General features: G+C 42.7%; 1 protein-coding gene across 1 annotated transcript in view; it reads left to right on the top strand.

Moving 5' to 3' along the window:
* Positions 1 to 13,830, top strand: part of PRKAR1A (protein kinase cAMP-dependent type I regulatory subunit alpha) — a 76,414-nt gene that overhangs the window by 13,901 nt on the left and 48,683 nt on the right. The window contains 1 exon segment of the mRNA XM_073607059.1: positions 1,094 to 1,185. Within this exon segment, the coding sequence (XP_073463160.1) occupies positions 1,094 to 1,185 (92 nt within the window).

Below are 13,830 nucleotides of genomic sequence, written 5' to 3' on the forward strand. Positions count from 1 at the left end.
GGTGGACAGTGGGGGTGGACAGTGGGACAGAGGGGATGGACAGAGGGATGGACAGTGGGGTGGACAGAGGGATGGACAGTGGGGTGGACAGTGGGACAGAGGGGGTGGACAGAGGGATGGACAGTGGGGTGGACAGGGGGATGGACAGTGGGGTGGACAGTGGGACAGAGGGGATGGACAGTGGGGTGGACAGGGGGATGGACAGTGGGGTGGACAGTGGGACAGAGGGGATGGACAGTGGGGTGGACAGAGGGATGGACAGTGGGGTGGACAGTGGGGGTGGACAGTGGGACAGAGGGGATGGACAGAGGGATGGACAGTGGGGTGGACAGAGGGATGGACAGTGGGGGTGGACAGTGGGACAGAGGGATGGACAGAGGGATGGACAGAGGGATGGACAGTGGGGGTGGACAGAGGGATGGACAGTGGGACAGTGGGGGTGGACAGTGGGACAGAGGGGGTGGACAGGGGTCCTCACTTGTTAGTAGGCTGTTGCCTGAAGCCTCCACTCTCGCTGTCACCCTCCGTGCCTCCTGTTTGCGTGAGGAAGACGTGAATCCGCGCGGGACTGTGCTGGAAACTACACTTCCCAGCATGCAGCGCGGCACACGGAGCCCTCCATTACTGGGGTGGGGGAGGCGGCTTGAGCGGAGCGGATAGAGTGGACCTGCCCAAGCCGAGCTGACCTGGCCCCGGCCCTAGCCTGGCCTGGCCTGTCGGGAATCCGGCCCTGGGTGGGGTGGGCCGGATAAATGTCCTCGGCGGGTCGTAGTTTGAGGACCCCTGATGGTGATGGTGGTCCCGGGTCCCGGCCTCCTAGGGGCACATGACTTTCGGTTTTAAAACTTTTTGTTGATTGTGAATAATCCCAGCCCGTTTTTGGCACCCACAGAAGTGTCAGTACTTATTGATGATATGGGGGGGAGGGGGGCTCAGCTCTGCACACCTTGGCCTGTCTGGTCTTTTATGTACAAACCTTCTCCCCTCTCCCCCCACATGACCAGGACACCCCGGTATATTAGTTTGGGGTGACTGGCTCCTGAACTCTGCATGTGACTTTCTGTACATTAGAATATATTTTGGTCTCTTGTAGGTCATTCCCAAAGACTACAAAACAATGGCGGCTCTGGCCAAGGCCATCGAGAAGAACGTCCTGTTCGCTCATCTGGATGATAACGAGAGAAGGTGAGATGGTCCACCCACCCCCGACCTTTCATTATGGGGGTCCACCCACCCCCGACCTTTCATTATGGGGGTCCACCCACACCCGACCTTTCATTATGGGGGTCCACCCACACCCGACCTTTCATTATGGGGGTCCACCCACACCCGACCTTTCATTATGGGGGTCCACCCACACCCGACCTTTCATTATGGGGGTCCACCCACACCCGACCTTTCATTATGGGGGTCCACCCACACCCGACCTTTCATTATGGGGGGTCCACCCACACCCGACCTTTCATTATGGGGGGTCCACCCACACCCGACCTTTCATTATGGGGGGTCCACCCACACCCGACCTTTCATTATGGGGGGTCCACCCACACCCGACCTTTCATTATGGGGGTCCAACCACACCCGACCTTTCATTATGGGGGTCCACCCACCCTACCTTTCATTATGGGGGGGGGGGGTTTCAACCACACCCTACCTTTCATTATGGGGGGGGGGGTTTCAACCACACCCTACCTTTCATTATGGGGGGGGGGGTCCAACCACACCCTACCTTTCATTATGGGGGGTCCAACCACACCCTACCTTTCATTATGGGGGGGGGGGGGTCCAACCACACCCTATCTTTCATTATGGGGGGGGTCCAACCACACACTTGACCCTTCATTATGGGAGGATTATACAGTGGGGGGAAAATACCGATCGTCTCCTCTGTAGATTGTGTAAGTTTTGCCCACTTACATAGAAATGAAGGGTCTATAATTTTTATCATAGGTGTATTTTATATGATAGAGACAGAATATCAACCAAAAATCCAGAAAAATCACACAATACAAATGTTATAAATGGAGTAAAATAAGTATTTGATCCCCAAGCAAAACATGACTTAGTAGTTGGTGGAGAAACCCTTGTTGGTGATCACAGAGGTCAGACGTTTCTTGGAGGTGGCGATCACAGAGGTCAGACGTTTCTTGTAGGTGGTGATCACAGAGGTCAGACGTTTCTTGTAGGTGGTGATCACAGAGGTCAGACGTTTCTTGGAGGCGGTGATCACAGAGGTCAGACGTTTCTTGTAGGTGGTGATCACAGAGGTCAGACGTTTCTTGGAGGCGGTGATCACAGAGGTCAGATGTTTCTTGGAGGCGGTGATCACAGAGGTCAGACGTTTCTTGTAGGTGGTGATCACAGAGGTCAGACGTTTCCTGTAGGTGGTGATCACAGAGGTCAGACGTTTCTTGGAGGTGACGATCACAGAGGTCAGACGTTTCTTGGAGGTGACGATCACAGAGGTCAGACGTTTCTTGGAGGTGACGATCACAGAGGTCAGACGTTTCTTGGAGGTGACGATCACAGAGGTCAGACGTTTCTTGGAGGTGACGATCACAGAGGTCAGACGTTTCTTGGAGGTGACGATCACAGAGGTCAGACGTTTCTTGGAGGTGACGATCACAGAGGTCAGACGTTTCTTGGAGGTGACGATCACAGAGGTCAGACGTTTCTTGGAGGTGGCGATCACAGAGGTCAGACGTTTCTTGGAGGTGGCGATCACAGAGGTCAGACGTTTCTTGGAGGTGGCGATCACAGAGGTCAGACGTTTCTTGGAGGTGGCGATCACAGAGGTCAGACGTTTCTTGGAGGTGGCGATCACAGAGGTCAGACGTTTCTTGTAGTTGGCGATCACAGAGGTCAGATGTTTCTTGTAGTTGGCGATCACAGAGGTCAGACGTTTCTTGTAGTTGGCGATCACAGAGGTCAGACGTTTCTTGTAGTTGGCGATCACAGAGGTCAGATGTTTCTTGTAGTTGGCGATCACAGAGGTCAGACGTTTCTTGTAGTTGGCGATCACAGAGGTCAGACGTTTCTTGTAGTTGGCGATCACAGAGGTCAGACGTTTCTTGTAGTTGGCGATCACAGAGGTCAGACGTTTCTTGTAGTTGGCGATCACAGAGGTCAGACGTTTCTTGTAGTTGGTGATCAGGTTTCCACACATCTCGGGAGGGATTTTGGTCCACTCTTCTTTACAGATCTTCTCTGAATCCTTACAGTGATATAAAATCGAAAAAAACTGTTTTTAATTAAGGCTTGCACCTTGTACAGTAGAGGAAATCATGTCATCTGTGCCCAGTCTTGCCACGAAGAGTTAATCCAGCTCTGAGCAATCCTCTGATCTTTTTTCAGTCAGATAAAAACTCTCAGACAGAGAAATGGGGGGCAGTTCTTCTCCCCCCTTGTTGTGAGTGATGGGAGATTTCATTATCTCATGCAGGAGGTGAGAGAGACATTCTGTGTACTTCCCATCCCCCCTCCTCTCTTCTCCAGCTCTCCCAGGATTGGCTGCTCCACACCTCAGCATGATTTGGCATGCTGAAGTCATGTGGTGACTTTTCTGGGTTTTCACTGGATGTTGGAGATCATAGCAGAAGTTCAGTGTAAGAAATACACAGGAGAAAATGTATGTATACATAGGGGAGTGTAGACTTGGGTGGGGAGTCTGACATCATGACTCCACCCACCGAGCTTCAGACAACAGACCCGCCCCGAGAGAATCTGCAGTTTTTCGGGTCTCAGAACAGAGGGGAGACATCTGACAGGTGAGGATACATGCGGGAGGCGTGTCTATGATGCGCGCGGGAGGCGTGTCTATGATGCGCGCGGGAGGCGTGTCTATGATGCGCGCGGGAGGCGTGTCTATGATGCGCGCGGGAGGCGTGTCTATCCTTCTAGATCAGTACTATGGCAGGAGAAAGCATGAGAGGGGCTTTACATCCACTTTAAGGTTTCTTGGCTGTTGTGAAGTTTCAGCTCCTCCATACATTTTCTATGGGATTAAGGTCTGGACACTGGCTTGGCCACTCCATGACCTTCATGTGCTTCTTATTGAGCCCCTCCTTTGTTGTCTTGGCGATTTTATGTTTTGGGTCATTGTCATACTGGAAGACCCCCCTGTGACGACAATGTAAGTGTAGGATAGTTTTGCCCTAACGAGATGTGATCTGTAGAAGTCGTGTAATTCGGGGTCATTAGAAATCTGGTATTCTATGTCAGTCAAGCACATTTCTTCTTTCATTAGCATTTGAAAAGGACAGAGACAGTTTTTTTAGGATTGAAGTGACATTTAGATGCCATTTCCCATTGGAGTAAACAGATCGCCACCTTCCTGAGGCCTCAAAGAAAACTGCCGGTCACCTTGTCTACACGGATCCGCCGGTCACCTTGTCTACACGGATCCGCCGGTCACCTTGTCTACACGGATCCGCCGGTCACCTTGTCTACACGAATCTGCCGGTCACCTTGTCTACACGGATCAGCCGGTCACCTTGTCTACACGGATCAGCCGGTCACCTTGTCTACACGGATCAGCCGGTCACCTTGTCTACACGGATCAGCCGGTCACCTTGTCTACACGGATCAGCCGGTCACCTTGTCTACACGGATCCGCCGGTCACCTTGTCTACATTGATCTGCCGGTCACCTTGTCTACACGGATCCGCCGGTCACCTTGTCTACATTGATCTGCCGGTCACCTTGTCTACACGGATCCGCCGGTCACCTTGTCTACATTGATCTGCCGGTCACCTTGTCTACACGGATCCGCCGGTCACCTTGTCTACACGGATCCGCCGGTCACCTTGTCTACACGGATCCGCCGGTCACCTTGTCTACATTGATCTGCCGGTCACCTTGTCTACACGGATCCGCCGGTCACCTTGTCTACACGGATCCGCCGGTCACCTTGTCTACACGGATCCGCCGGTCACCTTGTCTACACGGATCCGCCGGTCACCTTGTCTACACGGATCCGCCGGTCACCTTGTCTACACGGATCCGCCGGTCACCTTGTCTACACGGATCTTCCGGGGGCATTCCTAAGGCCTCAGCCGTTCTGTAAACTTTGATTAATACCAACAGATCTAGGGGACATTTTTTTATCTCTCATAAAAGTTAAAATATTAACATCAGAGAGATGAAAATAATTCCTTGTGATCCATCACGTGATGGGTTACATGTAACTCTGTATGTTTATCATGTGTGGATTCCTAGAGAACCGCACACAACCGTTATCTGGCGCCTGATTGCGGCAGGCAGTGATTGGTACTGTTGCGATTGGACTGATGCGCTGGTATCGGAAATCCTATCCATGACCCAGCAATCAGCGCCGTTCTGGACCAATTCCATTCTGGTCATTTCAGAACACAAAACATTTGTGGGCTGAGACAGGAACACCCCCCGGGGCTGATTGGCCAAGGACTAAAGTCCCGCCCACATCCATATTTCTATAAATTGGGTAGCCTGAGATATGGACATTGCTCTTCCATGAAGCCGGTTCCAGTGTGCTTCTACTAATGGATAGACTTCGGTAAAGTTTATTTCTGTTTTTATTTTCATAGCCAATTTGTGTCTTTCTGCATTTTTTGTATCTTTTTTGGTAAATTCTTTTTCTTTGTATATCTTCTATGCACTGCCCACTTTTGGGATATTAAATGATAAAATAAATAAGTGACTTCTGTGTACTAAGCTAGGACTCATATCTCTGGAGAGGTTGTTGTATTTTAGTGCCTAAGTACTCGGTCTAAGTTACGTGCCAATCGGTATGAAATTGCACTGTGTGTTGGCAGATTGCATGCAGATTGTAAGCTAACAGATCTTCCAGACAGAGATCTGTGTGTGTGGTGGCTCAGCAGACCAGTCTGCGGACAAACTGTTGGGTGGTGGCAGGCTATCGTTTATTGTGTGTGGGGACAGTGGGAAGAGTGATTAACACCGGGGTTCAAGCTTGCAGGATAGCTTGAGGAACCCTAGAAGACGGCTCCCCAATCCTTAGAGTGCACCAGATTGGATGTAAGATTTGTATCTGCCTGTGTGTGGTCAGCTAGCTGGATTGGAGTGGAGTCTCCCTCTAGTGGTGGCCAAAGGTAGTGTAGGTTGTGAAAGTACCACAGCCGGTCTTACGTGCTCAGTATAAGTTCCCCCTTATTCCCTTAGTTCCTCATATACCTCGATCACGGAACGCACGTCGCGGTTAGTTAGTCGCCGTGGGCGTGTGGAATTCGTGACACCATCCATGACCCATCTTCAGTGTTCTGACTGAGGGAAGAAGGTTCTCACCCAACATTTTACAATACATGGCCCCGTCCATTGTATCATAGTAGGTAAGGCTGAATACAGACAAATAGTCCATCCCATGTAGGTGTGTCAATGTCTATAATCTCCCATATCCCTGTATGTTGTGTTCCTTGAGATGCACATCCAAGAGTCTCTTAAAACTAGCCATACTCCCCACTGACACCACCAATTGTGGAAGAGATTTCCACATCCTTATTGACCGGACAGTGAGGAACCCCCTGTGCAGTTTAAGGTTAAACCTCTCCTCCAATCTCCTTGTGTGGCCCACATGTTCTCTTACACTCCTTGAGACTGAATCGTTTTTTTTCCTATGCTGGGATCCTCATTGAGATATTTGTAAATCGCTATCATGTCTCTTCTCCAGTGAGAATAGATTTCGTGTTTGCAGTAGTTCCTCATAATTTGGGTCCTCCAGTCCCCTTATTAGTTTTTGTTGCCCTTCTTTGGACTCTCTCCAGTTCCAGAACATCCCTTCTGAGGACTGGTGACCAGAACTGGACAGACTATTCCAGGTGAGGTCGTACCAGAGTCTTATAAAGTGGTGGGATTATGGTTTTATCTCTGGAGTATATCTCCTTTTTTATGCCAATATTCTGCCGGCTTCGGTAGCTGCAGCTTGACCTTGCATGCTATTTCTCAATCTGTCATCTACTAGGACCCCCAGATCTTTCTCCATCCTTCATTCCCCCAGAGGTTCTCCCCCCAGTCAGTAGGTTGCCTTTATGGTTTTTGCCCCCAAGTGCATTACTTTACATTTCTCCTCATTAAACCTCATTTGCCATTTGTCTGTCCACTCCATTATTTTGTTCAGGTCTTTCCATAAAACGTCTTTATCCTGATGTGAAGTTATTGCCCAACTTAATTTTGTATCATCCGCAAAGACTGAGCGATTTATCCCATCCTCTATGAATACATTGAATAAAATTGGTCCCAGGACAGAACCTTGGGAGACCCCACTTACAGACCAGTCTGAGTGCACGTTATTTATCACCACCCTTTGGACACGCCCCTGTAACCAGTTTTATACCCAACAACAAAGGTCATGGTCCACGCCTGCAGACCTCCGCTTGTAGATTAAGTGTTTATTAGGGACTTTATCAAATGCTTTTGCAAAATCCAGATCACCAAATCTATGGCCTTCCCCTGTCTAGATGGGAGCGCACTTCCTCATAGAAGGTTAGCAGACCTTTCGTAAACCAACGCTGATTACTACGCAAGATATTTTTTTCCTCACTAAATCTTTGGATATAGCCCCTGATCATCCCCTCCGATAATTTACCTACTATTGATGTTAGGCTGACCAGCCTGTAGTTCCCAGGAATATGTCTCTGTCCTTTTTTGAATATTGGTACCACATTGGCTTTTCTCCAATCAGCTGGTACCAGTCCTGTCAGTATGCTGTCCACATAGATCAGGAACAATGGTCTGGCTATAACCTGACTGAGTTCTCTGAGGACTCTCGGGTGTAAGTCATCCAGTCTTGGTGATTTATTTGTATGAAGTTTAATCTTGTCTTTCCTTCACTCCGACCTCTGTTAGCCACGAGGGTACGTCCCGTGATGTGTCACTTACAGTACTGTCGCGGTCTGTTATCCCCTCCTTTTCCTGTGTAAAGACTGAGGAGAAGACGGTATTTAGTACAGTTACCTTCTTTGTGTCATCCGTATCCATCCTCGTCCTTTATGTGGGCAATGTGCTCTGATTTTGCCTTTTTACTGTTAATGTATCTAAAAAATTTCTTTGGATTTTTTTTTTTTTACTCTCCTCTGATGTGTCTCTTGTAGTCTTTTTTTTTTTTTTGGCCGCCCTTATTGTGTTCTTACGCTTCTTATTGCATTCCTTGTAGTGTTGGAATGCTGACGGTGACCTATACCCTTTTTATATTGTTTAAAGGCCATTTTTTCTCTTTTAAATGAGGCTTTTTACATTACAGTTTAGCCTGCCAGGTTTAATCTTTGTTCTTCTATATTTATTGCCCATTGGAATGCACTATGTTTTTATACTTTTTTTTTTTTTTTTTTTTTTTTTTAATATGCTCCTAAAGCATTCCCATTTTTTTCTGTGTTCAATGTTTCTAGGATTTGGTCCCAATTGATGTCAAGTAGTAATGACCACAGTTCAGAAAAATTGGCTTGTGTGAAATTTAGTGTTCTTGTGTGACCCTCGTGCCTCCTTGTTTTTTTTTTTCTCTGTCTTACATTAAATGTGATCATCTTTTGATCGCTAGATTCCAAGTTGTCCTGTATTTCCACATCTGAGATCAGATTTGGTTCCTTTGTAATTAATAAATCTAGCAGGACGTTCTTCATAGTTGGGAAACCCACCAATTAGGACATGAAGTTGTCCTGTAAGACATTCATGAGAAGACGGCCCTTTAATGAGTGAGCTGTCCCCTCCGCCCAGTCAATATCGGGATAATTGAAGTCCCCCATTATGAGGACATTCCCCACCTTGCTGCCATTTCTAACTGTGATAGGTCCAGCTCCTCCTCCTTCTTCAGGTTGGGGGGCCTATAGCATACCCCCACTATTCATTTCCCACTTCTTCTCTTTTGAAGTTCTACTCATACTGCCCCCCCCCCCCTCACCTCTTGTCCCATTCAAAATGTCGCTCCTCTCTATCACCCTTACATAATTTTATTTTTTACATATAGACATAACCCTCCCCCTCTTACCCATCCATGACCCATCTTCAGTGTTCTGGATGAGGGAAGAAGGTTCTCCTCCAAGATCTTACAATACATGGTCCCGTCCATTGGCCCCTCAATGCGGCAAAGTCGGCCTGAACCTTTATCAGAGAAACAGCCCCAAATCATCATGTTTCCACCTCCGTGTGTGACTGTAGGGATGATGGTGTGACTGTAGGGATGGGGTGTGACTGTAGGGATGGTGTTCTTAGGGTCATAGTCAGCATTTTCCTTCCTCCAAACACAGCGAGTCGAGTTAATGCCAAAGAGCTGAATTTTGGTCTCCTCTGACCACAGAACTTTCTCCCAATCCTTCTCTGAATCATTTAGATGTTCATTGGCCGACTTCAGACGTTCCTGTACATGTCTTCCTGAGGAGGGGGACTTGCGGGGGCTGTAGGATTTCAATCCATGGTGGTGTATTGTGTTACCAATGGTTTGTTTGGTGACTGTGGTCCCAACTGCCTTGAGATCCTTCACAAGCTCCTCCCGTGTAGTTCTGGGCGGATCCCTCACTTTTCATGGAGCTCCAGACCGAGGACGATCGATGGGTATTTTGTATTTCTTCCATTTGTGAATAATCGCTCCAACAGTTGTCTCCTTCTCACCAAGCTTCTTGCTGATGGTCTTGTAGCCCATTCCAGCCTTGTGCAGGTCTACAATCTTCTCCCTGACGTCCTCTGACAGATCTTTGGTCTTCCCCATGATGGTGAGGATTGGATGGAAGAAAGAGATTCTGTGGACAGGTGTCTTTTATACACATAACGAGTTGTCATTAGGAGAACCTTCTTACATTGACAGGACTAATCTGTGTACCACATGAGGACCTTCTGTAGTGTCTGTGTATACTCCATATATACCCCCCATATATACTATATACACTCTCTATATACTCCATATATACCCCCATATATACTATATACACTCTCTATATACTCCATATACCCCCCCATATATACTATATACACTCTCTATATACTCCATATACCCCCCCATATATACTATATACACTCTCTATATACTCCATATATACTATATACACTCTCTATATACTCCATATATACCCCCATATATACTATATACACTCTCTATATACTCCATATATACTATATACACTCTCTATATACTCCATATACCCCCCCATATATACTATATACACTCTCTATATACTCCATATATACCCCCCATATATACTATATACACTCTCTATATACTCCATATATACTATATACACTCTATATATACTCCATATATACTATATACACTCTCTATATACTCCATATATACTATATACACTCTCTATATACTCCATATATACCCCCCATATATACTATATACACTCTCTATATACTCCATATATACCCCCATATATACTATATACACTCTCTATATACTCCATATATACTATATACATTCTCTATATACTCCATATATACTATATACACTCTCTATATACTCCATATATACTATATACACTCTCTATATACTCCATATATACTATATACACTCTCTATATACTCCATATATACTATATACACTCTCTATATACTCCATATATACTATATACACTCTCTATATACACTCTCTATATACTCCATATATACTATATACACTCTCTATATACTCCATATATACCCCCCCATATATACTATATACACTCTCTATATACCCCATATATACTATATACACTCTATATATACTATATACACTCTCTATATACTCCATATATACTATATACACTCTCTATATACTCCATATATACCCCCCATATATACTATATACACTCTCTATATACCCCATATATACTATATACACTCTATATATACTATATACACTCTCTATATACTCCATATATACTATATACACTCTCTATATACTCCATATATACCCCCCATATATACCATATACACTCTCTATATACTCCATATATACTATATACACTCTCTATATACTCCATATATACTATATACACTCTCTATATACTCCATATATACCCCCCATATATACTATATACACTCTCTATATACTCCATATATACTATATACACTCTCTATATACTCCATATATACTATATACACGTTCTATATACTCCATATATACCCCCATATATACTATATACACTCTCTATATACTCCATATATACCCCCATATATACTATATACACTCTCTATATACTCCATATATACTATATACACTCTATATATACTCCATATATACTATATACACTCACTATATACTCCATATATACTATATACACTCTCTATATACTCCATATATACTATATACACTCTCTGTATACTCCATATATACCCCCATATATACTATATACACTCTCTATATACTCCATATATACCCCCATATATACTATATACACTCTCTATATACTCCATATATACTATATACACTCTATATATACTCCATATATACTATATACACTCTCTATATACTCCATATATACTATATACACTCTCTATATACCCCATATATACTATATACACTCTCTATATACTCCATATATACTATATACACTCTCTATATACTCCATATATACTATATACACTCTCTATATACTCCATATATACTATATACACTCTCTATATACTCCATATATACTATATACACTCTCTACATACTCCATATATACTATATACACGTTCTATATACTCCATATATACCCCCCATATATACTATATACACTCTCTATATACTCCATATATAGCCCCCATATATACTATATACACTCTCTATATACCCCATATATACTATATACACTCTATATATACTATATACACTCTCTATATACTCCATATATACTATATACACTCTCTATATACTCCATATATACCCCCCATATATACTATATACACTCTCTATATACCCCATATATACTATATACACTCTCTACCCCATATATACTATATACACTCTCTATATACCCCATATATACTATATACACTCTCTATATACTCCATATATACTATATACACTCTCTATATACTCCATATATACCCCCATATATACTATATACACTCTCTATATACTCCATATATACTATATACACTCTCTATATACTCCATATATACTATATACACTCTCTATATACTCCATATATACTATATACACTCTCTATATACTCCATATATACTATATACACTCTCTACATACTCCATATATACTATATACACGTTCTATATACTCCATATATACCCCCCATATATACTATATACACTCTCTATATACTCCATATATACCCCCCATATATACTATATACACTCTCTATATACCCCATATATACTATATACACTCTATATATACTATATACACTCTCTATATACTCCATATATACTATATACACTCTCTATATACTCCATATATACCCCCCATATATACTATATACACTCTCTATATACCCCATATATACTATATACACTCTCTACCCCATATATACTATATACACTCTCTATATACCCCATATATACTATATACACTCTCTATATACTCCATATATACTATATACACTCTCTCTATATACTCCATATATACCCCCATATATACTATATACACTCTCTATATACTCCATATATACTATATACACTCTCTATATACTCCATATATACTATATACACTCTATATATACTATATACACTCTCTATATACTCCATATATACTATATACACTCTCTATATACTCCATATATACTATATACACTCTCTATATACTCCATATATACTATATACACTCTCTATATACTCCATATATACTATATACACTCTATATATACTATATACACTCTCTATATACTCCATATATACTATATACACTCTCTATATACTCCATATATACCCCCCATATATACTATATACACTCTCTATATACTCCATATATACTATATACACTCTCTATATACTCCATATATACCCCCATATATACTATATACTCCATATATACTATATACACTCTATATATACTCCATATATACTATATACACTCCATATATACCCCCCATATATACTATATACACTCTCTATATACTCCATATATACCCCCATATATACTATATACACTCTCTATATACTCCATATATACCCCCCATATATACTATATACACTCTCTATATACCCCATATATACTATATACACTCTATATACTCCATATATACCCCCATATATACTATATACACTCCATATATACTCCATATATACTATATACACTCTCTATATACTCCATATATACCCCCATATATACTATATACACTCCATATATACCCCCCCATATATACTATATACACTCTCTATATACTCCATATATACTATATACACTCTCTATATACTCCATATATACCCCCATATATACTATATACACTCCATATATACCCCCCATATATACTATATACACTCTATATACTCCATATATACCCCCCATATATACTATATACACTCCATATATACTATATACACTCTCTATATACTCCATATATACTATATACACTCTCTATATACTCCATATATACTATATACACTCTCTATATACTCCATATATACCCCCCATATATACTATATACACTCTCTATATACTCCATATATACCCCCATATATACTATATACACTCTCTATATACCCCATATATACTATATACACTCTATATACTCCATATATACCCCCCATATATACTATATACACTCTATATATACTCCATATATACTATATACACTCTCTATATACTCCATATATACCCCCCATATATACTATATACACTCCATATATACCCCCCATATATACTATATACACTCTCTATATACTCCATATATACTATATACACTCTCTATATACCCCGTATATACTATA

Source organism: Aquarana catesbeiana, linkage group LG12, assembly GCF_042186555.1.
Source record: "Aquarana catesbeiana isolate 2022-GZ linkage group LG12, ASM4218655v1, whole genome shotgun sequence".
Taxonomy (NCBI): Eukaryota; Metazoa; Chordata; class Amphibia; order Anura; family Ranidae; genus Aquarana; species Aquarana catesbeiana.